The sequence below is a fragment of the Hyperoodon ampullatus genome (genome assembly GCF_949752795.1).
Source record: "Hyperoodon ampullatus genome assembly, chromosome: X".
Taxonomy (NCBI): Eukaryota; Metazoa; Chordata; class Mammalia; order Artiodactyla; family Ziphiidae; genus Hyperoodon; species Hyperoodon ampullatus.
Genome location: NC_136913.1, coordinates 35,783,764 through 35,811,726, shown reverse-complemented (window position 1 = coordinate 35,811,726; position 27,963 = coordinate 35,783,764). Strand labels below are relative to the sequence as shown.

General features: G+C 46.2%; 1 protein-coding gene across 1 annotated transcript in view; it reads right to left on the bottom strand.

Annotated features, from left to right (window-relative positions):
- Positions 1 to 27,963, bottom strand: part of TSPAN7 (tetraspanin 7) — a gene marked incomplete at its 5' end in the record, with an annotated part of 146,533 nt that overhangs the window by 19,471 nt on the left and 99,099 nt on the right. Inside the window, 2 exons of the mRNA XM_079727863.1 lie at positions 1,705 to 1,779; positions 5,611 to 5,799. Of these exons, the coding sequence (XP_079583989.1) occupies positions 1,705 to 1,779; positions 5,611 to 5,799 (264 nt within the window). The remainder of the gene's footprint in view (positions 1 to 1,704; positions 1,780 to 5,610; positions 5,800 to 27,963) is intronic.

Sequence of the window (27,963 nt, the reverse complement as noted above, 5' to 3'; positions counted from 1 at the left end):
ACGATAAAGAGAAAACCCCTACGTGGAGCCCAGTCCCAGCAGCACATGGGAAGGAAGCAGGCAAGGGCTCAGGTTGGAGCGAGCCAGGCTGGGCCTGGGGTTCACACAGGCGTCGGGGGCACCTCTAGGCCGTGACTTCATCAGGTTTTACCTCAGCTGAGAATAAGAATGGGGGATCTAACTCTGGATGCAGTGCCCACATGAAATGGTTCTAGAAGTCCGTCTTGGCATCTGAGAGGCCACATCTGGTAAAGGGGAAGAGGGGGGCAGAAGGCGCCTAAGGCAGGCTCACTGGGAGCTTGACTTGGCCAAGCACAAAGGCAGGGCCTGGGAACAGGTGATGCCAGACTTCAAGAGCCACAGTTATCACACTCGACCTCACTGTCTTTCCTACCTCCATCTTGCTATTTCTTTCCATTCTAACACATGTGTAGCTGCTTCTATCTTTACTGTTATTTACAGGGAACAATGATGAATTGGGGGAGTGGGGAGTTAGAACCAGAACTGTATTGTAGCGTACACACTTTCTGACCTATCATCAGTATACACATCTGAAAAGTGATACCACGGCAGCTACAGACAGCATGAGAGCAGCTCGTCCCTGCATTAGCATCTATACGTTGTCCAAATAGAGCAGCCTCAGTGACAGGACATGGAAGGATGGCCACGTGTGACAAAGGACAGCTGGGAGTGTCCTTGAAACTAGCAGTTTTGATCACAGAACCGGATTCAAAATAATTCTCCCAAGCTATAGAAATCTCAAATTTTACATGTAACTAAAAAATAAAGCACAGCTTTGTAGGGGTTTTTGATCATGACTGTCTTCTCTCCTTTTCCCACACTACCAAGCGAAGCCACAGGGCTCCTCACCACTGGGGTGTGGATTTTACCCCCGGGCGGCAGGGGGCGCCCCTCAGGGGCTCTGGGGAGGAGACAGTAGAGCACAGGCTGCTTAGGGGAAATGTAGCACTTTGCCTTTGGCCAACAACTTGTTTGGCTTGCCTCTGGCCTCTGAGAAATCTCGATATACGGATATACACTTGTGCCTTGCTGAAGTGGCTACTTTTAAAGTATTTAATCTATATGGAAGGTCACTTTTTTAAAAGAAGGAGGAAGGACTTCCCTGGTGGCACAGTGGTTAAGAATCCACCTGCCAATGCAGGGGACATGGGTTCAAGCCCTGGTCTGGGAAGATCCCACATGCCGCGAAGCAACTAAGCCCGTGCGCCACAACTACTGAGCCTGCGCTCTAGAGCCCGCGTGTCACAACTACGGAAGCCCACACGCCTAGAGCCCGTGCTCTGCAACAAGAGAAGCCACCGCAGTGAGAAGCCCGCGCACCGCAACGAAGAGTAGCCCCTGCTCGCCGCAACTAGAGAAAGCCCGCACGCAGCAACGAAGACCCAACGCAGCCAAAAATAAATAAATAAATTTAAAAAAACCCCAACAAGGCAGAGGATCCTTTCATGCGACAGCTATATAAAGAAAGAGTGAGGGTCAACAACTAAGGTTTCAGGTTTGGCGAAATTCCCACCTGTAGAATTTTCTGGGCATTTCCGCTCATAGTCCATGGCATTTGGAAACTAGCAAATACCACTGGAGATGCCAGCTAGCTTCTCTGCATCCTTCACAAATTCCAAGACGTTTCAAAAATCCTCCTCCAAAAGACCCTTGAACTGAGTTCTCCACTTGGTGTATACTCACCTCGTGACGAAACACAAACCCGGAAATGCCAGCCACGAGTTCAGCCAGGAACACCAGAGACAGAAACATGGCATACTGCAAAGCAAGTGGACAAGCACACAGTCAGATATGGCGGGGGGAAGAAGAGTGCTGCTTTGTGCTAGGTCCCTTCTTGTCAGGGGGAATTAGACAAGTCGTCATATTCCCTAGAAGGAAAAGTGGAAATATCCTCTTCTCCAGATGTTCCCATATGAGCCTCCATATAAGCATGTGTCTGTTTAACATGCATAAGCATTTGGGGGCACACGGGCTGAGGACAGTGCATCCAGGGACCGGCATCATGCCTGTCAGCTCAGCTCAACCAGGAGAAATCTGGAAGGGCGTTTTACAACTAAGTATCCACTATTCTTAATGTTAGGCTCCTCGAGGTAGAAAGTACTCTGGAGGGCACAGGACACAGTTCCACCCTGTCTGTGAGTCCTTTAGACCACTTTCCTCACCAGAGTCACCTGGTATCTGCAAGCTGAGACCACTCCCACCCATCCCTTGCAGCTCATTCACGTTTTAAACTGTTCCGATTGCCAGAAAGGCTTCTTCTGCTTGGCCACAGTCTGCCTACTTGTAAATTCCACTTACTGGTGTTGGATCTGCTTTCAGGAGATGCCAGAACCAGTGTGACCTCTCTTCCACGCCACGGCCCTTCGTCTGTGTGAATACAGCCATGGAGGGACCCGGCTGCGTCTCTCAGTTCGGGCAAGCCCTGCTGTTTCCTTAAGCACATCTCCTATGAAGTGGCTTCCAACCCCCTTCCTTTGGAGTTGTATCCCTCCCATTCTGACAGAGCGGCCCAGATGTGCACAGGCCCACGTGATACCCTTCCTCACTACGGCCTGAATGCGGCACCCGCAGCAGTGGGTCGCTTACCTCTCTTGTTCTGCCTGCGGAGTTGATAGCCTTCTGAAAAGCAAATCAGCTCCGCTGCTGACCCACAATGTTTGCAAACATCTAAAACTCCCAGTGCTTCCTACACATTTCATGCTTCCTGTACTTTCCAAGTCGATTGTGTGTGTGTGTGTGTGTGTGTGTGTGTGCGTGTGCATGCGTGCAAGTGCCTAAGTTCAGGGGTCTTATATGGTACTTCTGAGACATTAAGGGTTTCCATTTTTGTGACTGAAAAGCAGATAAAAGGAAAGAGAATTGATTCCTCTCCTACGAGGCATATGTCTTAGAATCTGGTGCTTCTCATCTCAAAATGAAATACAACGCTCCCGAACGTTGGGAATGGCCCTTGGTGATGCCCTGGAATTTGAGTACACTGCACGTGGCCACACTGCTTACCTGTAAAGTGTACCTATGTCTTGTAAAGTATATATGTGTGCATGGGATCATAAATTATTTTTCTCAGCCAGGGGCACGTATATTCAAAGGAGGAAATACTGCCTTAAAATGCTGATTTCGTTCAAAATATTAATAAAAGTCTCTCCACACACTGAAAGCACAGACACTAAAGTATCAAACACACAGTTATGAAGAGAAGGCTCCATGTACACGACTTCTCTCTCTCAACTTGGTACAAAATGCAATTAGAAGCACAACTTACTCTAGGGAGACTCTCACCCCAGGCCTAGACTCCACCAGAAAGTCCTGTGAGAAAGTAATCATGAGGAGGCAGGTGGGAGAAGGAACTTCGGGCTCTGCGGTGTAGCTCTTAGGAAAGGGGCCACGGTTCTGGGCCTCCATAAAGTGAAAAGAGTTATTTTCAATTGTTTTGCAATTAATGAGGTTAAATTAGGACTGTAAAATTTTAGATGGACAGCTAATCAAGTGACTTCTGCTCTGTTCAGCTAGAGCAGCAGTTTCACGTCCCTAGGAGGTTCTCTGCTTCTGGAAGCTTCCAGAGGAGAGCTGCTGCTCCTTCAGAAGGCCTGCTGGGGAGAGCCTGTATTAAATCCAGGTGGCAGGGTTCGAGTTTTCTCCAAATGAAAATACTGTAGTAGAAATAGTCCTGGCTTTAGAAAGAAACCTATCTTGTTTCCCGTCCCAGCTCTCTGCACATTAGTTGTGTGAACCTGGACAAGGTATTTCACCTCCAAGTCTTTATCACATAACATGAAAACACAGCCTGAATTTTATGGCGGTGGTGAGGAATAAATAAAATGGAGTATGCACACAGGACAACATCGAGCAGGTAAAAGGAACTAAATGGTAGCTTTTAGAAGACCAAAACCAACACCAAGCCCCCCAAACTTCTCTACTCGCCAAAAGGGTCACTTGCTAGTAAGCTCACAAGTGCCAGGAGAAAATGGCAGCATGGTATGAAACCTTCAGAAGAAGCCAGAGATGACTGTTCCATTGTTGCATGCCCACTTCTGCCTGCTTCACTCATAGTCTTTGGGCTGGAAGAAACCTTGGTGGGTTAGTCCAATACTGTTCTTTCATAAATGGGGACAAAGGCCCAAAGAGGTTACATCCTTGCCCCTCAAGACTTAAGCCACTTAGCATCAGGGTCAGTCAGGTCTCCAGGTCTCCTCCCTTCTTGTTTGGACAGATGAATTTTTAGCAGTCTTTGTTTTCCATGCCTCTGGAGTTAATTCTTCCCTTGCTACTCACTGTACTGAAGAAGAGGGTCTCAGCACTGGCTGTGCAATAGCACCCCTGGAGAGCTTTCAGAAAATGTGAAGCCAGTTCCTGACCGTCACAGCTTCTGGTTCCATTGGCTGGGGGTTGGCCTCTGGCAGAGGTGTTTGTAAAAAGCCCAGGTGACTCAGGCACAGATCAAAGTGGAAAACTACAACACTAGACCAAAGGAAACACTAGCGCCTATAAGAGGTACTAGAAGGTAGACTCACAGTGCTAGTGGAGGTGACAGCAGCAGAAGTGCCTCCATATGGTCTCACTATGGCTTTTCCACCAACCTGGAAGGATTAGCTGTGGCCAGGGTATCAGCTTCCCGCATGGTCTTCAGGACAGAAAATGGCCAAATCAAGCACGACCTCCATCAGGTTGCCAACAAAGAGACTGACCAGTGCCCATTTGGAAGATGCTTCCTTTGGAGTGAATCACCCTCACACCTGTATCTGTCACTAGATGGTATTATGGGTTACTGCAATCTAGGGCTAAACAAGAAAGGACGGGCCACCCAGCACCGAGGGAATCTCTACTCTCCCCCTTCAGAGAACAAGATGTCTGAAAGAAATCCTTTTAAACAAAATTTTCTTTTGAGGAGAGGCTCTTGCTGCCTTTTATCTGTGAAAGCCTTCCACATAAACTCTTATTAATGAAAAGCATGGGCAAGAGACTAGAGAATTAGGCAACTGGTCTACCAGAAAGTTAAGACTTGCAGCAGCAGTCATTCAACAGCCTATCCTTACCCTTTGGGAAACATCACTGCTGTGTCTGTTGAGTGGGGAAGCTCTGGCTTAGCTCAACTCCCACTGCACAGAGCCAGGCTGCACAGGCGTAGAGGAGAACGTGCCGCGCATCCCAGCACAGCCCAGCTCAAGGAGGCAGAAAAGTATTTCTCCACTGGGAACTTGGAAATGAAAGGCTGCTTATGTTCGGGGTGCTGCCTCACCCACCAAGGCTGCACATCACATGCTTGAAGAGATTTCTAAGACAGAATTCAAAACTGGAACAGGGCATCTTGCCACGAGGCTATAAATGGCTTATTAGAACTGCTGGCCACTGCTTTGTCATCATCTACCTTGAGGGACCAGGATGGGATTTTTTTGTGTGTCATGCTGTATCTGGGGTTGTTTCTCCCTCTAGGGGTTTAAAGGGTGGGTTAGGTAAAAGCCTGGACTAAAATTAGAGTCAATGACTATTATGGACTCGTCTGTGGCTTCACGAAGGGCCACTTTGCTTTCACGTGATTTATATTTTTACAAAACAGAATCAGAAAGCAGTATTATATTGTGACCTACTCACCAGTTTCAGCATCCATGGGCTACCACGGCATGTGGCAAAGCATCCAAACAGGCCAAACACGACAATAGTGGTGCCAGTTCCGATGAGCACATAGGGAGCATTTGTGGAATTCTCGGCAATAAGGGAAATATAGGTGCCCAGAGTGAGTTTGCCCCAGACTCCAACGGCCAGCAGGATCACCCCAGTGATCTGAAAAGAAGCAGGAGTGAGAAGTGTGAGACTGCTGCTGAGAGAGGTGAGAATCAACACAGAGCAATGTGGCTGGAATCTGAAGACTCCAGTTTCCGGGAGCAAGCAGGCACTTGCTGTAGGATTCCCTGAAGCAGTGGGAGAGGCCAGAGCCCATGAACTAAAGCCACCACACAGTAAAGACACTTTGATTTTGGACAACTAGATCTGTCCCTTACACAATCCCATATGCAGGTACCATATCAACTGTAAGTCAAGCCAACACTAAATAACTTTAAAAAAAAAAGGCTGCTTAAAAAGTACATCCTAGGGACTTGCCTGGTGGCGCAGTGGTTAAGAATCCTCCTACCAATGCAGGGGACACGTGTTCGAGCCCTGGTCTGGGAAGATCCCACATGCCGCAAAGCAACTAAGCCCGTGCGCCACAACTACTTAGCCTGCATGCCACAACTACTGAAGCCCACGTGCCTAGAGCCCGTGCACCACAACAAGAGAAGCCACCAACATGAGAAGCCCGAACACCGCAACGAAGAGTAGCCCCCGCTCGCAGCAACTAGAGAAAGCCTGCGTGCAGCAACAAAGACCCAACGCAGCCATAAATAAATAAATAAATAAATAAATTCAATCAATCGGCCAATCAATCAATCCTAATACAGGTCTGAGAGCCTTCCCGGATCTGGTCTGGGAGCTGCTGCTCAACGCAGAGCTGGGCATGACTCCAGTAAGAATGTCAGACGCCCTCTTCAACGGCATGTGTGTATATGGAATATTTTAAGGACATCCTACGTGATGTTTTCAAGAACAAGGTGATCTTCTTTGACTATCATGACGAAAATCTCTACAAAAGCAAAATTACTGAAACTATTTTTGAATCCCTATTGATGTGCTGCCTTATTTACAATATTTTATTCACTATAAAACAACAGAAGAATCTGAATAGTGCCTGGAATTAGCTGTACTACAATTTGTCAAGTCGTGCTGATTGGCCCGAAGGAAATCCCCACAGTGTGTCTGCACCATAGAGCCTTGCATCACTCGGGCCCTTACTTCAGGGCATAGACTTGGGGCTGCGTGCCATGCCTGACTCTCCATCCCCTGCAGGCCACACACCCCAGGAGCCTTAGCTGCTGAAGCCAGTGGCTGACTTTGTATCTCTAGCTCCCCAGCCCGTCTCTCCCTCAGTTTACCAACAGCTGAGCAGCTCATTCGAACTGACATCCCTCCAGCTGCCACCACTTCAGACATCTTATGAGGCTCGAAAAAAGCTTGGATGTCCAAGGAAGCCCTTCCCCAGTTTCTCCCACCCTATCCCCCGATGCCCCACACCAAATGCCTCAGCTCCCTGTACAGCCTGCCCATTCGAGTGAGGAGGCAAATAAAAAAGACTGACAGAAGAAAGGATAAAGATATGGTTATATGTACACAATGGAATATTACTCAGCCATAAAAAAGAATGAAATAATACCATTTGCAGCCACATGGATGGACCTAGAGATGATCATACTGAGTGAAGTAAGTCAGAGAGAGAAAGGCAAATATCATATGATATTACTTATATGTGGAGTCTAAAGATGATACAAATGAACTTATTTACAAAACAGAAACAGACTGACAGATACAGAAAGCAAACTTATGATACCAAAGGGGAAAATGAGGGATAAATTAGGAGTTTGGGATTAACAGATACATACTACTATATATAAAATAAACAACAAGGACCTACTGTATAACACAGGAACTATATTCAATTATCTTGTAATAACCAATAATGGAAGAGAATGTAAGAAAATGATTTATTTATTTATATATATGTAAACAAACAAAAAGTGAGGAGGCAGGATGAGAAACTGGTGAAAACCTGTATGACACAAATCAATACCCGCCTCTCCAAGGTTTCCCCTGTCAGTCAACAAACACACTGTTCCTTAGTGTCCGTACATGAACACATACCACTACACGAGGAAGCAAATGGCTGGGCCAGTGGAGATGCCTAGGAGCTTCTCTCTGTATACTTCCTTCTGCAGTTTGGAGCCATCAAGCTCCACCATCAGATTGTTTCTCTGTGCAGGAAACAGAACAGACCCTCCACCTTTCCCCATATCAGCCGAGAGTGGGCTCTACCGGTTTGGGGGATGGGATCAGTGGAAGCAACAAGATCTTCGTGAAACTCCCCTACCCCCATCCCGATAGCCTCCCTACTTTGTAGAACCATCACCACGAAAGACAAAATTAAAAACTTTAAAGTAGAAAAAGGTCGAGGAACTTGTGCTACTTTTATAAGGCAAAGGTGAAGGAATGTGATGCAGTCTTGAGGAGAAAGTGTTTGACATTAATATTTGGGAGAAAGTGGCCCAGTGGAGGTCTACAGCCTTTGAAAAGTCAAAATGGGCATGGCCTTAGTGAGTTAGGAAAACCAAGAATGCATTTGTTGCCAAGACTTCCAAGTCCTGTACTGACACCTGGTGGTTGCTAAAGAAAGTACCTTCCTTGAACACCTCTGCCGTACTCCTCCAAATGGAAACAAAATGCTTTTCCTCCACTAAAATCAAAATTTAAGATTCAACTCTCTACTCATTAGGGGTAAGAATGCAGTGAACATTAGGTAGAAAGGACAGCGCTTGAGCTACCTTTTTTGTGGGATCTTCCCGGACCGGGGCACAAACCCGTGTCCCCTGCATCGGCAGGCGGACTCTCAACCACTGCACCACCAGGGAAGCCCAAGCCGTCTTTTATTACTCAACGCTTAGCACAGTGCCGGGCACAGAGTAAATGCTTAATATTCATTGACAAATACATTTCATTCCTCTGGGTCTTAGACCTCTATTTTATAAAACAGGGTCTTTCACATGCCAAATACTTACAAAACTTCTCCATCAGGTAAATACTGAGAGGTAACTTAACATGAAACCAAAGAGAATCTTTCTCCCCTACTTCCCTCTGTGGCATTAACTGCTTAAAGCTGTAAATATTACAATGTAAGTGTACTGAACAAAACCAAAACATTTAGTTAAACTACTCATTGTTTAGGCCGAATATGTCTCATCCAGACACTTGCAATTTCATATGATTGCCCCCAAAGATTCAGTAACCTTTCAGACATACACTGAGTAGCTGCATTCTATACTCTACTATTGTCAGTCATTATTGGAACACAATGGCTTTAATGAAAGTGTCTATTACTCACCAAGTATAAGAGTCCGATATTATATTTCTGTCACCAGTGATTTCATGAAGTTCACTTACTACCCTAACAAAGATTATATGCAGTATGTCAAAGTTAACACAAATCCTGCTTTTCAGGCAAACAATATTAACATTTTTATTCCTTTTCTTTCAAAAAATAATTTCTGCAAATGCAGTCATTGCTTTGTGTATAAAACCCCTCCTCATGGAAAGTACAAAGCCTATGATATCAACTTGTTAGAACGTTCATATAATGTAAATTACACAAATATTCTCTTTTTTTTTTTTTTTTTTTGCGAAAAGACTATTTTTGAAGACCTCCAAGGGTGCCTCTTAAAGATTGCCAGTGGGTGCAAACAAACACAACACTGTGGGCACCATATTGCTTGGGGGAAAAGCCACCCAGTGTTTTGACCTTGACCAACTCAGACATCCTCTAAGGAACTCCTCCTCTGAATGAGGTAGAGACTGGGATAGACCAGCCCCTTCCAGCACCTGTGTGCCAGGAATCTAAAAACCAGCCAGAGAGGAAAGTCCTTCTCCAATGTTGCTCTTCTTCTACTCAAACATTCCTGATGGGCTAGCTCTGTGTTCGGAAGCCTGAACTCCACAGAGGCAAGGCCTTCTGCACAGCCCAGACCCACCTCTTTAGCCTCATCTTCCTCACTAGTCTTTGTCAACTCTATGTACTTCCAGGAAAACGGAGTCGTCCTCTGTGTGCTTCCTGTACTTGACTGCTTCTCAACCTTTGCTCGTGATGATCCTCTGACCTAGAACCCTTACCCTTCCTATCACTACCTGTCTACATCCTAAACTCTTAGGGTACCCTGGACGCCCTCCTCCCAGCCTCCTTAAACAGAACTTACTTGGAAACATGCCATCATCAATGCTGCACCCCATCCCCCTCCCATGCACGTCCAGGACTGTGAGCCCCTCAAAAGCAGGAACTCTGGGCTTTGTGTACAGTCAATGCCCAGTACATGTCTGCTGCATGAATGAACCAGCATCTGATTGTAGAGTTAAAGGGGGAGAAGTTTCATGTTAGCCATCCGCCTGCTATACCCTGTGGACGTCTCTGAGGAAATGGGAGAATGCCCATCTGAGCAGGCATCATAATCTGGGGGAAATAACAGTGCTAAGGAGAAAGAAGAAGAAAATAAACAGACAGTGGAGGAAAAGGTTGGGCCACAGTGCACCCTGAAGTGAGGAAAGCCATATTTCGTGGTGGTACTGGTGGTGGACTTGGGGTGAGTCTTGGAAGAAATTGCCAGGCAGTTGGAGGAAAAAAACTACAAGCAGAGGGCTAAAGAGCCACAAAACACAATAAACAAGTACTTATTCACATTTTCCCCACTATGATAATGCTTCTTACCCAGGATAAGAAACATACAAAGACAAGCCAAAGACAAAAGTCATTGTGGTCTGCAGGATTTTTTTTCTTGGTTCCTGTTAACACACACAGCAACACTCACCCCTACATATGCCTTGATGAGCACTCACAGAGTGCAAAGTAAAGGACAGGTTCTCTTGACCTCTCTCTTCTGCTCTGGGGTGCAATGAATGAGTGGGTTCAGAGCTCTGCAAAGCAATTTTGCGTCTCAGATCTTCAGAGACCGCAAATTCCGAAATCAAGCAGTGTGTCACCGATTTTGGCTTTCTCATGGAACTTTTGCTTCCTTCTCAGAAGAACCAATTAGCAAGCAGCCAATAGTGTGGCCAAGGAGGGGACAGATCAGAGCCCGTAGATAAACCACGCAAGTGGCCTGGTGAAGGCCCTGCCACCTTACAGGCTCCCGCCTCAACCACAAGCCAGGAGGGCAGGCCTGGCGCCCACCAGCAGCAGCCAGGCTAAGTCTCCTGGTCTCTTTTAACTCCCAGCATCTCATGGTGGCTTGACATTTTCTGCATGCTTGCAACACAGCTCGAAATGTATGGAGAACAGAGCACCTCTGGCTACTACTAATTTAGGCTTGGTGAGGAGGCTGAAAAAAATAGAATCAGAGCTCGAAAAGGTTTGGTGTGATTGTTCACATTACTTGAAAAGTACACTGAAAGAAAACTACAGGTGGGGTTGCCACTGTACCAAGGTGTGTCTGAAATGCTCTGGAAGAGACTTAGTGAGGTTTATGTTCATCCTGAAGTAGATACAGGAGGAGCAGGTAGCAAAGAGAAATGAGTCCCCTTGCTCCTGCCAGGTCAGCATCACAAATGCTGGGAAGTCTCCCTACTGTCCTTACAGCTTCCCGATCCCCAGAGAGGAGCCAGGGATATAGCACTTCCGTCCTTCTCACAGGCCCAGAGGCGTTTTCTTGTTCCTTTGTTTGTTTATTTATTTATAAAATTTTTATTGAGGTATAGTTGAGTTACAATGTTGTGTCAGTTTCAGGTGTACAGCAAAGTGAATCACTTATACATATCAATATAGCCACTCTTTTTTTTTTTTTTTTTTTTGCGGTACGCAGGCCTCTCACTGTTGTGGCCTCTCCCGTTGCGGAGCACAGGCTCCGGACGCGCAGGCCCAGCGGCCATGGCTCACGGGCCCAGCCGCTCCGCGGCATGTGGGATCTTCTTCCCGGACCGGGGCACGAACCCACATCCCCTGCATCGGCAGGCGGACTCTCAACCACTGTGCCACCAGGGAAGCCCTCCTCTCTCCTCCATTTACTTGTAAGCATTATGAGGGCAAAAACGTAGCCTGTGTTTTCTACTATTTTTGTGCCTCAACTGCCCACCACGGTATACATTTGTTCCTTTTTTTTTTTTTTAAATATCAAGTCATATCTGTCAACTGTTAAAGTCCACCACTTATCACTGTGTTACTGTCGATTTCCTCTTTTATAGCTGTTAGCATTTGCCTTATGTATTGAGGTGCTCCTATGTTGGGTGCATATATATTTAAAATTGTTATATCTTCTTCTTGGATTGATCCCTTGATCATTATGTAGTGTCCTTCCTTGTCTCTTGTAACATTCTTTATTTCAAAGTCTATTTTTTCTGATATAAGTATTGCTATTCCAGCTTTCTTTTGATTTCCATTTGCATGGAATATCTTTTTCCATCCCCTCACTTTCAGTCTGCATGTGTCCCTAGGTCTGAAGTGGGTCTCTTGTAGACAGCACATATATGGGTCTTGCTTTTGTATCCATTCAGAGAGCCTGTGTTTTGGTTGGAGCATTTAATCCATTCACATTTAAGGTAACTATTGATATGTATGTTCCTATTACCATTTTCTTAATTGTTTTGGGGTTTTTTTGGTAGGTCCTTTTCTTCTGTTGTGTCTCCCACTTAGAGAAGTTCCTTTAGCATTTGTTGTAGAGCTGGTTTGGTGGTGCTGAATTCTCTTAGCTTTTGCTTGTCTGTAAAGCTTCTGATTTCTCCATTGAATCTGAATGAGATCTTTGCCGGGTAGAGTAATCTTGGTTGTAGTTTCTTCCCTTTCATCACTTTAAATATATCCTGCCACTCCCTTCTGGCTTGTAGAGTTTCTGCTGAAAGATCAGCTATTAACCTTATGGGAGTTCCTTTGCATGTTATTTGTCATTCTTCCCTTGTTGCTTTTAATAATTTGTCTTTAATTTCTGTCAATTTGATTACTATGTGGCTCAGCATGTTTCTCCTTGGGTTTATCCTGCCTGGGACTGTCTGCACTTCCTGGACTTGGGTGGCTATTTCCTTTCCCATGTTAGGGAAGTTTTCGAATATAATCTCTTCAAATATTTTCTCAGGTCCTTTCCCTCTCTCTTCTCCTTCTGGGACCCCTATAATATGAATGCTGGTGCGTTTAATGTTGTCCCAGAGGTCTCTTAGGCTGTCTTCATTTCTTTTCTTTCTTTTTTCTTTATTCTGTTCCACGGCAGTGAATTCCACCATTCTGTCTTCCAGGTCACTTATCCGTTCTTCTGCCTCAGTTATTCTGCCATTGATTCCTTCTAGTGTAGTTTTCATTTCAGTTATTGTATTGTTCATTTCTGTTTGTTTGTTCTTTAATTCTCTAGGTCTTTGTTAAACATTTCTTGCATCTTCTCGATCTTTGTCTCATATTCTTTTTCCAAGGTCCTGGATCATCTTCACTATCATTATTATGAATTCTTTTTCTGGAAGGTTGCCTATCTCCACTTCATTTAGTTGTTTTTCTGGGGTTTTATCTTGCCCCTTCATCTGGTACATAGTCCTCTGCCTTTTCATTTTGTCTGTCTTTCTGTGAATGTGGTTTTCATTCCACAGGCTGCAGGACTGTAGTTCTTCTTGCTTCTGCTGTCTGCCCTCTGGTTAGATGAGTCTATCTAAGAGGCTTGATGGGAGGGACTGGTGGTGGGTAGAGCTGACTGTTGCTCCGGTGGGCAGAGCTCAGTAAAACTTTAATCTGCTTGTCTGCTGATGGGTAGCACTGAGTTCCCTCCCTGTTGGTTGTTTGGCCTGAGGAGACCCAGCACTGGAGCCTACAGGCCCTTTGGTGGGGCTAATGGCGGACTCTGGGAGGGCTCATGCCAAGGAGTACTTCCCAGAACTTCTGTTGCCAGTGTCCTTGTCCCCATAGTGAGCCACAGCCACCCCCCAGCCTCTGCAGGAGACCCTCTAACACTAGCAGGTTGGTCTGGTTCAGTCTCCTATAGGGTCACTGCTCCCTCCCCCGGATCCTGATGTGCACACTAATTTGTGTGTGCCCTCCAAGAATGCAGTCTCTGTTTCCCCAAGTCCTGTCGAAGTCCTGCATCAAATCCCGCTAGCCTTCAAAGTCTGATTCTCTGGGAATTCCTCCTCCCATTGCCAGACCCCCAGATTGGGAAGCCTGATGGGGGGCTCAGAACCTTCACTCCAGTGGGTGGACTTCTGTGGTATAACTGTTCTCCAGTTTGTGAGTCACCCACCCAGAGGTTATGGGATTTGATTTTATTGTGATTGCACCCCTCCTACCATCTCATTGTGGCTTCTCCTTTGTCTTTGGATGTGGGATATCTTTTTTGGTGAGTTCCAGTGTCTTCCTTTCGATGACTGTTCAGCAGCTAGTTGTGATTCCGGTGCTCTTGCAAGAGGGAGTGAGAGCACGTCCTTCTACTCCATCTTGAACCAATCTCTTAGTCTAAAGACTTGAAAATTTGTTAATAAACAGCAGCTTATCTGATTGTAGGATAAACCACTGACTCTGTAGCTTTTTTTAAGATTCCACATATAAGTGATATCATATGATATTTGTCTTTCTCTGACTTCACTCAGTATGACAATCTCTAGGTCCATCCATGTTGCTGCAAGTGGCATTATTTCATTCCTTTTTATAGCTCAGTAATATTCCATTGTATATATGTACCGCATCTTCTTTATCCATTCCCCAGAGGCATTTTCTTGAGCCCACAAGAAAATGTGGGAGTGCACTCAGACCACAGACCTTCTGCACTCAGACCACAGACCTTCTGATTAAACTGCAGCCGCTTTCTGCACTCAGACCACAGACCTTCTGATTAAACTGTAGCTGCTCCTCTTGTGCCCATGAAAGGCTGTGCCAGGTCTGGGTCTGACAGAGTAAAGCCCACATATATGTTTTTTCTTTAACTACATAATGTACTAAATAGGAATCTGTGGCATCATTAGGATAATGTGCAGACGTTCATGTAGAAAGTAGGGCTCATGAGCCATGTATTATGAAACTAAGGGGAAAAAAGATAACAGAAAATTGAATTATAGAAGCACAAGCTATCTAGAAGATGTACTCTTCCCTAAGAAGTTACATGGGATAGAAAACACAGGATCTAAAACCAGCTGAAAGGAACATGCAGAAAAAACTGTAGGCAGGAATCTCAGCTAGACAGCCATTTTAGGTGAAAGCTACAATTCAATTATCCTAGAGGTTTACAGGTTAATTCACTCTCAGCAACTACACTGAGATATTGAGAAATGTTATTCCCCCATTCCAGATGATTCTGTAACTCAGGAAAAAAATGCCTGACACAGAAACTCTATACACATCATCAATAATTAAAATACAGGCCCTTGGAAGTTAGATTTTAAGAGGAAAAGCAGCCGACAGACTATGCTTTCAGCTCGTTCTTACATGAGCGTGTGTGCTGAGGTGACGGCAGGGGACAGCCAGTCTTTGCAGTGTTCTGACCTGATTTTAGAGAGATGGATAAAGCAACCAGAAGGCAGAGAAATCAGCAGCTTCCATAATCGCATGGTCTTCTCTTTAAACTTGAAGAAGTAACAGTGTGAATCTGTCATATTTACAACTTAAGATTTTATTATGAATTGTTTGTGTAAACGCTTAATGTTTTAAAATAGACTAAGAACCAGGATTTATTGGGGTTTTTCAGTTGCCTTGAGAACTCACTCCAGATGAGTGGCAGAAAGGGATTCAGCATATTTAAAAGGCAGGTGAATGGAAGAGCTCTGGGCTGGGGGCTAGAATACCAGCGTTTCAGTTGTAGTTTTGTCATTAATAAGCTGTGTGACTTTGGGCAGATCACCTAAACTTTCTGGGCTTCAGTTCCCCCTTCAGTAAGATCAGGAGGTGGAAAAACCTGATTTCCGGTGCTTCCTCCAGCAACGACATTCTGATAGAACAAATCTCAATTTCAAACTTGACATGCTTATTCCCTCTGAGATATATTTATAGATGTGCCATTGGGCAAATAAGCACCGGGAAGTTTATTAGGTCCTCCCTGTGACTGACAAACTGTCAGCAGTGGGAATAGGAAAGTCAGCTCATTTCTGGACTCGAGACCACTGTTCTGCCAGCTTTCCAAGGTGACAAGTGGTTGCTGGGAAAGAGAAAGGGGGTCATGCATTGTACTTGTACCCAGACATCTAAAAATACATAAGTTCACTGGCATATCAACAAGCTTTACTTTTTATATGAAGATGACACTGTCATCTTAAGAGCAGTAAGACATATGCTTTGCGCTGTTTCTTTCTAGGCAAGTATGTTAGCCAATTCAACCCTTTTGCTCTGTCATTTTTATGTCTATATGTGCGTGGGTGCATGTGTATATGTGCAGAAGAAGATACACATTCCATGGCGGAGAGGTTAGTGGTATCATTAAAAAGATTTAGGGAAGTTGAGAAGAGGAAGAGAGAGTATTGAGATGCTCTTCAATGCTGACTTCTTAAAACTGAGTTTGAGAACCAACAGGAAACTCAAAGACCATCTGGTCCAGGTTCTGTTTTCTGTTGTGTTTGAGGCAAGAAAAAGCCACAGAGGTAACAGGTTCAGAAGGCAGTTGTGGATGTGGGACTGGAGTTCAGGAGCAAGTCTGAGCTGCAGGCGAAGGCTGAGGCCAGAAGTGACAGCAAGGGAGGACCGTGTCTCAGGAAGCGGAAGCAGAGAACAGTGGGAAGGATGAGGGCTAAAGCTTGAGGCAGGTGGTCACTACAATGCAGGAGGACAATGCTGGAAGACGGGAACAGTGAGGAGACACAGAACAGAGTGGACACATCTGTGAAGGTAGCAGCTAATAGAAGAAGTGGAAGACATGGAAGAAAGATACTTTTTTCTCCTCTAAAGAGAAAACAAAGGGAAACAAAACACCAGCACAGTTCCCTGACCCCAGGTGCGCCCATGAGCAGACATGGCACTCTCTATTTATGTACCCAGTAAAGCCTGCTGAGATTTTGTGTTTAAATATCATTTCATCCTATAGCCTATTCATAGAATTCAAGTTCCAGGAGCTAGGTCATGAGCCCGGAGTGATGTGTCACAAATGCTAGGTGCTATTTGGATTTTATCAGTGACCATATAGCCAGGGTCTGAAGTGCAGATTGTCTTACAGATCAGAGATGCTTGTGAAATATGAAAAGGGATTTGAACAGCAACATGAAAAGTCAAGAATTCCAGCTCTGGCTGTGGACTCATCAAAGGCTCTTCCTTCACTTGTGTAGTGAAGCAGCTGATCATTTCATAGGAAATGGCTGCAGGAATGTTGTCAGTCCAGCAAACAATGCTTCCTTCTCCCAGATGTCTTAAATATGCCTCCACCATCTTGAACCAGTCACGTTGCCTTAGTTCTTCATCTGTGAAGAAGATGGACTGACCCCAGTGATGTCTACAGGAGTCCTTCCCAGCTAAAGTTTTACATGTTTCTTTGAGTTGCCCAGAGGTCCTCAGAGGGGCCAAGATCAAGCCCAACTGTTAGCTAGGGTGCAGACCACACTGGTCAATAGCTTTTTTTTTTTTTTTTTTGCAGTACGCGGGCCTCTCACTGTTGTGGCCTCTCCCGCTGCAGAGCACAGGCTCCGGATGCACAGGCTCAGCGGCCATGGCTCACGGGCCCAGCTGCTCCGCGGCATGTGGGATCTTCCCGGACCGGGGCACGAACCCGTGTCCCCTGCATCGGCAGGCGGACTCTCAACCACTGCGCCACCAGGGAAGCCCTGGTCAATAGCTTTTTACCAGGGGCCAGTGCTGGGCTTTGTGCTCAGCCTGGGGGAGTCGAGCTGGGGAGTGGCTCGTGCAGGTGGCTGGCTGGAGACCAAATCATCTCTAATGTCCTAGAGGCCCAGGAAGTGATGGAAATGGATCAATATGGTGACAGTACTTTCTGAATTAAAAACTGGGTCTAAACACTGTAGAGACATCTGAAATAGGTCTATCACAGAAAATCAGGGCTGCGCAGCTGCTAAAATCATAATAAAGTCCACTTAATCAAAATATAGCCTTTTACTACTTGAAAAACTCAACCCCTTCAAATGCAGCCTAAGCAGTTCCACCTTATACTTAATTCCATTATTCAACAAAGGGTCACAGGAAATTTCCAAACATGTTATTAGGGCCTCTGACTATCCCACTAGGAAATGAGAAAGAATGGGCAGCCCTGAATTAGTTTCACATTTCCTGGATACTATTCTAAAAGGTCTTTAGGTCTGGACTTTAGGTCTCCTCCCTCTTAAACAAATTCCTAAAGAAAGGCCCCAGAATTTAAAAAAAAAATTCCCCCATGTTTATTAGCACATTGAGAAACATTCTATTATATCAGGGAGAAATTTTAAGGGCAGCTTTTCCTGAGCCTCTTGGCATTGCTTTTCATTTGTAAGTATTGTCGAGTTCTCCTTGAAAATGTTTGAAACAGGACTCAGGTTTTGATTTACACTGGTAGAAAGCGTCTTACTCTGACTTCTGGTCTCCAGGAGCATGTAAAACGAAGAAGTGAGCAAACCAGAGGTTAAGACTGTCTGGATGTAGTTCACACCTCTGGTTTCACTGATGACCCAGATATTTAAATAGACGGCATAAAGGTTAACACCTATTAGGAACTGGGGCCAGCAAAGCCACTTACAAGGAGATTTATGTACTTAGAAATCAGGCTATAGTGGCTAAAGTGAGAGAAGCTCAATGTTTGGGGGATTCCCTCTATGGCACGCCTCTTCCGTGGAACCCCCAAGTTGAGCTCACTCATATTTCAAATCCACTGGACCAGTTCACACACACAAAGGCAGATGAGTGGCCGGAGCCCCAAGCCTTAGCCTCCTTAACAGGGACTGACTAACTGAAGGAAGAGCTGTGGGGAGAAACCACTTCCCTTACTTCCATTCCTCAGATGACCTAAGACTGGATCAGCGCTCTGAAAAGATGGATCAAATTCCACGCTAATAAAAGATATTTTAAGAGAAGTTCAAGTCAGGGTAAGCTTATAAACAAGAGCTACAACTCTATTACTGATGCATGTTGACAGACAGTTTGTGCTGACCATGCATTTATCTTGCCCTGTATTGTTAATTGTGTGTCCATCAAGATTTGAAGGGTCTTGTGGGAGGAAATAAGGTCCTTTACTTCCTTTGTCTCCACCAAAGCCTCACCACATCCTGTGCCTGATTTTCCCAGGCAACATGTCATTCAGACATTCTGTCCTGACGCCCGTTTAAGTTGAATCAGCGCTTGTCTGACTATGAGCCCCAATTTTTAATTTGAAAGCCAGTCACTGTGCCTAGGGTGAGCACACAGTTGGAGCTCAGTAGACGCACAATGGACCTGAGTGGTGATCGCTTCTTTAAAGTCAGCTCCCTTACAGTGGCCGTGGCCTTGGGAGTTACTGGATGGGAATGAACCTGGATAAACTAGTCCTAACAATGACTCCATAAACATGACCTGGAATGCCAATCTGACAGAGCAGCACATGTCTCTCTCAGGATTATGTTGTTGAACAGATTTAGCTTTCTGGGAGTTCCCTTATGTTCAAAAGGGTAAATGTTCTTTGCATAATTTCTATATGGGATCATCATCTTCAAAACACCTACATATATACATATACCTTATACATACATGTGTAAAGGAAACAGAAGCTGGAACTCAGACGGTGAAAAAATCCCTGAAAGCCGGTGCTCTGTCTGGCTACGTGTTGATGGGGGATGAGGGGGTGGGGTGTTTGGAGGAACTCATGCCTCTTTGCAGGTGAAATTGGGGCTGATAAGACATCATGCCAGAGGACCTATTATTAAATGAGTAAAAAAATAATCTGTGGAAGAAACATGCATGCGGTATTCAATAACAAGATTCTTACATGAACAGTGAGATGGTGTTGTCCTTTCAGTGGTCCTTTCTCCTGAGACGATTTATGGGGGGAAAACCCCCACTTCTATTAGCGATTTAATTAACTTTCAACATTCAAATATCTACACTGCACACATATGTGATACTGCCACCAAATAAGACACACAGGGAAACTTCAGAAGTCTAATATTGGCAGGGTATTGTGGGGAAAAAATTAACTTTAGGTAACACATGTTCTTGGCCAAATAAACAAAAACAAAAGTCATTTCAGAAAAGCACAAAGAAGACACTTTGCCATTTCTACCACTATTACTCAGGCTAAGCCGCCATCTCTGTCATCTCTCTCTGCCTCCACCTTTGACCCCATGCTCTCTTCTCAACCCAGCAGTCAGGGCGATCTGTTCAAACATATGTCCAATAATAGTACTCCTTTGCTCAAAACTCTTCCACACATTCCCTCTTTCAGACCAAAGCCAATGTTCTCGCGCCGGCCTGCAAGGCCCTACTTGACCTGCATCCCTTGCTAGTTCCTCTCATGGGCCCTCCACTGGCTCCCCTCGTGCTTACCAGGCTCCAGCTTCACAGGCCTCTTTGCAGCCCCCCCACCACTACTCTCGGCCTGGTTTCTGCCTCAGGGACTTTGCACTTGCTCTTCCTTCTGCCCAGACTTCAAAGATCTCTCATTTCTTCGAGTCTCTGCTCCTCCACGGGCCCTTCCCTGACGACCCTCTTTAAAACCTGAACCCTGCCCCTCCAGCATTCCTTATTCTCTCCCTTCCCTGCTTTATTTTCCTCCACTGCACTTATCACCTTCGAACACTATTTAATTTACTTTCCTCTTTTTTTTTGGCTGCAACACGTGGCATGCGGGATCTTAGTTGCCTGACCAAGGATCAAACCCATGTCCCCCTAAGTGGAGGCACGGCATCTTAACTGTTGGACCTCCAGGGAAGTCCCTTAATTTACTTTCTTAGTCTGTCTCCCAAAAATGAATGTGAACTCTGCGACGTGGAGAATTTGGCCTGTTTTACTGATGTAGCCCCAGAGCCAAGACAAATGCCCACTCATAGTAGGTGCTCAGTAAATAGTTGTTAAGTGATTGAGTACCAGATGACAGGCAGGTGAGCAAGGATGAGCTTCAGAGGCCATGAGATCCATCAGCACCAGCGCTGCACTAAGGAAGCCAAATGGTGGACTTGACTCTTACAAGGCCCAGGCAGTTGCACTAGGATAAAAACCTAGTCTTTGGCCAATTCGCTTCTTATCCAGCACATTGCTTCATAAAGTGTCTGCTTTTGACCACAAGGGGGACTAAATGCGAAAGGATGGAAGAGTTCCATCTAATCCATCACCACTAATGGAAACGGAATTCGAAGCTCTAACATCCTGTAACTCCATGAGGTCTATAATTGATGGTTAGGAGTTGAGAGAATGAGCAGTGCTTATACCAGCAAGATTTTTCTCTTTTAAAAAATGTACTATGGCAGAGGGCGGGGGCAGGGGGCACTTACTATGTGCTAGGCACGATGCTAAGTGCTTTAATGCTTCGTCTAGCTCTATCCTCCTAATCAGCCTACGATACTTGCCTGAGGTCATCACCACTAAGCCGCAGAATAGGTACCCAAAGCCCTAGCCCTCAACCACCACCTTGGTTTCCGGCATGGATGCCAGCTGGATTCTCAACCCTGAGAAGCTGGCTGACACAATTAAAAACTAAAATCTGCAGGCATGGTCTCTAATTTATTTATCTAAGAATACTATCCATTATTTCTCCCGTTTCCAGCATGAAAATCTATAGAAATGGACACATGTTCTGCTCCAAGCAACAGCTTGATACTTTAAGAACCGGGAATGAGAATAAATATTCTGATGTATATATTGGGATGGGCCAGAAGTGTTAATTATCACAAACGTCTGACACAAGTCTACAAGAGGACCAATCTGAAGAATCAGTAAAGCCTGACATGCAAGCAGAAAACTGTAGCATGTTCTGGGGAAAGTTTAGGCAACTAAGGAACTCTGGGTTTGGCCCTGAGAAGAGGAATGAGAGGCCATGACTGATATATATGAGGAGAACCCACTCTGAAGCTGTGGAGTCATCTCACTTTCAAAGTAGGTCTGACCCAAAGCAATGGGCTGAGTCACCAGCTGAGGCAGTGGCATCGTATCCGCCTGCGCCACAGCCCAGAAGGGGGATGCAATCAGTCCTTCGCCAACTAAGGGCACAGTCCGGAAATACAGTTAACTGTGTGTGTACGGGCCTGTGATAAACGGCATTTGCTGAGCAGTACTGGGCTCTCTATATGCTTTGTCACATTTATTCTTCATCTGTTTTGCAGATGAAAAAACAGGCTTTGAAAACTGAGGCTTTGCAAGGTTCAGCAACGTGCTCAAAGCCACAAAGCTAATAAATGGTAGAGCCCCGAGATAAATTCATCTCTGTCCTCCCCCAAGGCCGTTTCCCCACCATCATGACCTCTGCTTCCCGTGGCAGTGTGAGCAAAGTGGGGCAGCTCTTGGAGCTGGGGTCCTCTTTGCCCAATATTACCCAGTCCCTGGCCCTCACCCCCTCCCCCGTGTCCCCTACTGGGCACACTCCAGTGGATGAATGGGGTTGCACTCCAGAAGATTATTGATACACCACTGGTGTGGAACTCAGAATGCATTTTCTTTTGGAAACAGTGTTAGACATGGTGCCTGTGTTTCTAAGCCAGTCCTCAAAGGTCTATATTTAAGCCAGTGATGGGGAAAGTTATAGAGAAACAGATTGTTGTCTCAATACAAGGAAGAACTTTCTAATAGTAGGCACTGCCTAAAATGAACGTGTGACAACAGAAGGTGAACAGCTTTCTGGGCATTCCCACAGGGTCTCTGGAGGCAAGCATGAGACAGAAGTCCTACGGATGGGAAGCCAGCAGGAAAGGCAGAATTGCCTGGAAAGTCATTCTGAGCCTGACTAGTACCCTGGAAGCCTCGTGCTTTTCCTGGCCAATGATCTCCCTGGATTTTCATACACATAGGACCTTCAGCAATGCAGGAACCAGGGCAACCATTTTCCCAGACTCCAAGCAACATTTCCTTTGATCTCCAAAAGGAAATGCTAGGTCACATAATTTTGTCACAGGAAGAGCAAGAGAAATACTTGCTCAGTGAAATGACGTCACAATTAAAATGAGCTGTGTTCTTTAAAAGGAGGAAATGGCACTTGAAGGAATGTTTGCTCTATGATTCTAATCCCTCCATTTTCCCCAGGCAAATGCGTACACTCTCCACCATTTCTCAGCTAGACTCAGAAAAGCTGGCTGGCTTTCAGCATCAGTGAGCCTGGTTAAAGATAAATGTACAGGGCTTCCCTGGTGGCGCAGTGGTTAAGAATCCTCCTGCCAATGCAGGGGACAACGATTCGAGCCCTGGTCCGGGAAGATTCCACATGCCGCGGAGCAACGAAGCCCGTGCGCCACAACTACTGAGCCTGCGCTCTAGAGCCCACGAGCCACAACTACTGAGCCCACGTGCCACAACTACTGAAGCCCGCGTGCCTAGAGCCCATGCTCTGCAACAAGAGAAGCCACTGCAATGAGAAGCCCACGCACTGCAACAAAGAGTAGCCCCCGCTCACCACAACTAGAGAAAGCCCGCGTGCAACAACGAAGACCCAATGCAGCATGAATGAATGAATGAATGAATAAATAAATAAATGCTTAAAAGGGGCTTCCCAGGTGGCGCAGTGGTTGAGAGTCCGCCTGCTGATGCAGGGGTCACGGGTTCGTGCCCCGGTCCGGGAAGATCCCACATGCCGCGAAGCAGCTGGGCCCGTGAGCCATGGCCGCTGAGCCTGCGCATCTGGAGCCTGTGCTCCACAGCAGGAGAGGCCACAACAGTGAGAGGCCTGCGTAGCACACACACAAAAAAAAGCTTAAAAAAGTGAATCTTAAAAAAATACTGTAAAAAAGATAAATGTACAAAAGCTACAGAGGCAACCTTCATATTCTTCACATAGAGACAAAGATTCTTTTGAAAACCTGACATACATTGAAACTAAAAAAAGAAAGTGTCTAATAAGGTGCTATTAGTAACGGTATATTGCACCAGAAATCGGTTCTAAAACAAGTACATAGCTCCTCAGAAGAGCTGTGCGATTAGGACTTGGTTATGGGGACAAATACAGCTCCACTTTTTACCCCCGGGGTGACACAGCTGTCACAGCTGAGCTCGCCCCTGCATGGCGCACGCTGCTTCTATCTGCTCGGCCCCCCTGCCCCGTTGCTGTCCAGCCAGGTCCTACGTGCCCTTCAAACACAACTGAATTGCCCTTTCCACCAAGAGGCCTTCCCTGACGCTCCAAGACAGTAATCATTTCCTTAACGTGCTTAGGATTTGCCACCTATGTCGTATGAATGGCATTTTACCTCGCACCCTAAGCCTTGTGAACACCTTACTGCATCCCCGGGGACCCCCTCCCGCTGAAGGGGAGGGGCTGTGAGCAGGCTAGCTGGTCGGCCTCACTGTAAACACTACGGACTGTGCAGCACCGGAATATTCTGCTGGCAGACCAAGTCACTGGCTCTTGAGGGAGCCCCATTTCTAGCCCAACCATAGGTGAGTCCCTGGTGGGACTCTGTTATTAGCTATATGAATCCCGTGGCAACTAGCACTTGCTTTTTTTTTTTTTTTTTTTTTTGCGGTACGCGGGCCTCTCACTGTTGTGGCCTCTCCCGTTGCGGAGCACAGGCTCCGGACGCGCAGGCTCAGCAGCCATGGCTCACGGGCCCAGCCACTCCACGGCATGTGGGATCTTCCTGGACCGGGGCACGAACCCGTGTCCCCTGCATCGGCAGGTGGACTCTCAACCACTGCACCACCAGGGAAGCCCTAGTGCTTGCTTCTGATGACTAAACACGGTCAGAGAGAGTGCTGTGATAGCATGCGCCTGATGGAGGACACATCAACAGGCACCCGACCTTGGCCCCTGAGGTTGCTGAGAGGGCCTGGGATGGGCGACATGGGTGGGGGAGCTTGACAGACTGGAGACACACCAACAATCAGGTGTGGCACCTGCATTAAAGGCTGTTGCATTGCTTCCACGTTGTGCTTAGAAACAAATATGACTGCTGTGGGCTCTGGCAAATTAGAAGTTCAGAAAAGTACAACTTGGTCACCAGGCACCTCCAACTCAGGGGCCACTAATGTAAGTCCCCTCCTTCCCTGACAGTCACCATCTACTTATTTTTAAAACTAGTCTTCCCAGCAAAAAGCAGAAATTCTTCCCCACTGACGACAGCATTGGCAGAAAGTGACTGCAAGGAACGTGAAGGGGCCAGAAGAGCCGAGCCCCCCTGTACTCCACACAAGCTCATGACCAAGAACATGCTTTCCTGGGCACGGGGGAAGCCGCCAGACCTCTCCTATGTTGGCACTCCACGGCAAGAGCCATCGAAGTCCTGGCACACACTGAGTGACTGACTTGCTGCCAGGGTGGACCCAGCAGGCACCACGGGTACACTCTGATCTCTGAAATCAACGGCTATCGTTATTCTTGCTAAACTCTTCTTCCAACTCATTTGGTCTTGGGTTGTTCAACCAGAAAGTATTGCGACTCTGGACTGCGTGGCTGCAGGGAAAAGCCATATCAGCCACCTGGAGCAAAAGGGGGGTTTCCTGAGGGTCATGGGTACCTTGCAGGGGGCAGCACAAGCAGCTGGCAGCTCCAGGGACAGGTGCTGGGGGGGCACCCTTTCCCTCCCCTAGATGCAAGGGCTCTGGGATGTGCCTCCCTTGCACACTTGCTGCAGTCTGGATCTCTCTACACAGTGACAAAAGCCCCCCCATGAGAGCACCTGCCAATTCAAACATCCAACAGAGACTGACAGACAGCCTTGGAGGCTGATTTCAAATTCACGGAGGAGAGGATCTGAGGGGCCCAGGTCAGGTCAGGTGACCTCTCTGATACAGTCGGCTGTGATGGGGGAAGCACCATGTCCCTATGCCTCATCTTATCCGCAAGAGCTAGGAGAACAGCTCAGAAAAAGCTGTAAGCAGGGCAACGCGCTGATCGGCTTGGCCCTCCCTTTCCTCCTGGAACAAAAGAGAGGGGCTGTGAAGCGGGCTACCTGCTCAGCCTCACTTTAAACGCCCTACAGTCTGTGCAGCACCAGAACATTCTGGGGGAAGACCAAGTCACTGCCTCTTGAGAGAGCGCCATCACCAGCACAAGCCTTTGTCCAGAAGAGGCCCTGGGGGGACCCCAGGCGGGCAGCCGGACCCAGCTTACAGGAGTGGAAGTCTTGGCCCCCTAACTGGGGTGCCTGGGGGGCAGGGCGAGGCACTGGCAACTCCCAGGAGGTCAGATCCTTCCCTCAGCTCCTCCCCCAAAATGCAGCTCAGGCCCTTGAACACATCTGAGGCCCCTGTGCCAAGCGACCTCAAATAAATGAACATGCTCCACACTGTGCCTTTGGCCACATCGGGTTAAACACCAGCCCTCTTCTGACTTGCCAGCTCAGCGGACAGTGGCTTCTACTACTGCAGCAGGGATGCCACCGACACGAGGATGAGGGCTTGGGAGAGAAATGGGTAAATTATGGACTGTACAGTACAGGAAGAGGTGTCCCACTGTGTCACAATCTGTTAACCATTTGGGGAGGGGCAAGAGCCTGAGGACCACGTACATATGAAACAAACACCTTCCAAAATGCTAGAGGGTATTAATTTTTAAAAATTTAATGATACAGTAAAAAAAATTTAATGATATAGTCTCTCTTTTTTCCTTTTTAGGTAGTTCGGCACTTGTTTATTCCAGCCCTTGTGGCCATTGTGGAGGTCCCACAGGGACAGGGGTCTCGTGCCCTCTGTGGCTGCTGCCTGAGTGTCCCGGGAGGGTCAGGGCAAGGACTCAGGGACCCCCTGGGTTCTGCCCGTGATGCAGTCTGGGCGCTGTTCTGGAAGGGTTGGTTTCCGCTGCTCCAGGGGTCTAAGAAGGGGGGGATGATATAGTTTTTTTTAAAAAAAAAAAGGCAAACAGGTCTGAGATTGCACCAGGGGCCCTCGTTACACCATGGGGATAACATAATACTGGCATCTGTTGATTCTTCAGTCATTTAAATTTCAGGAGCCTAAAGTAACCTACAGTGATAGTAATAAGAGTGATTACCCATGGAGGGGATAATGGATGACAGGCTGACAGGAGGGGGCACAAGGGGGTGATGGAGATGATCTTTATCTGGATTGAGGTGTGTTTTGAGAGAGAACCGGAAAACACAAGCAGAAAAAGAATGAGTGAAGAAATGTTATTATATAATCATTAGAGACAGCAGGAGGAAGAAAATGGCTCTTGGATTTTATGTAACAAGTACCATTAAAATATCATCTCACATCTGTAATGTGCTTTATAAAGTATTTTCATTCAGAAAATTCCATTTAATACTCACAATAACCCCGTGAAGTCCACACAATCCACATGCCCGTTTGCAAGATGAAGAAGCAGGTTCAGAGAATATTAAATGTTAACCGAAGGCCCACGTTCTGTACTAAAAGCCGATGCCCTGGCTCACAGGCCGAGTCCTTTGGATTATACCACATTAGGAACTTTGATAAACTAGCTTGCCTGATACTTAGTTTAATTCATTTTATTTTGTGTATCCGACTTGTGCCTGACCTGCTTCTCCAAACTTTAAGTGCCCCTGAAAAGTGAGTTTATTAACACCACCCAAATGTACAGGAATCGAGGTTGACAATCTGCCGCAAACCTCAGGACTCCATCTGAGCCTGAAATCCAGTGTCTAGGGCTCTTCAGTAATCAAACCCTGAGAATAAAGACCCCAAATCAAAGGATTAAAAGAAAACCTATTCAATGAACACTGCTACAGTTATGTCACTTCACAGACTCTGGTTTTGATCTGCCTTGAAACCTTATGTGTCTACCTTGTCATTTTTCTTTTGTCATTCCTCATAATTCTTTTCTTTTTTTCTCCTTTTTTTATATTGAAATATAGTCGATTTACAATATCATGTTAGTTTCAGGTGTACAGTACAGTGATTCAGTTATATGTGTGTGTGTGTGTGTGTGTGTGTGTGTGTGTGTGTGTGTGTGTATGTATATATTCCTTCTCAGATTCTTTTCCCTTGTAGGTCATTACAAAATATCGAGTAGAGTTCCCTGTGCTACACAGTAGGTCCCTGTCGGTTATCTATTTTATGTATAGTAGTGTGTATATGTCAATCCCAACGTCTTGTCATCTTAATAGCATGAAAGCAGTGGAGGTCAGGAACTGAGCCACTGTGTTTTACATTTCCAGTAGCCCCCAGTATGGTGCCCTACTTACAGCACCCATTGAAGGAATGCTTGTTTTCTCAGTAGATTTGGTACCTTCTGGGATTTAATAGTGTTAAAAACAGAATCCTGTGACACAAAATTCTGTATCACAGAAATGTACTTCAGTAAAACTCAGGACAAATTTACTATGATGGTTTGTGCATTGACTGCATGTGTTCTATCCCTTTCATCCAAG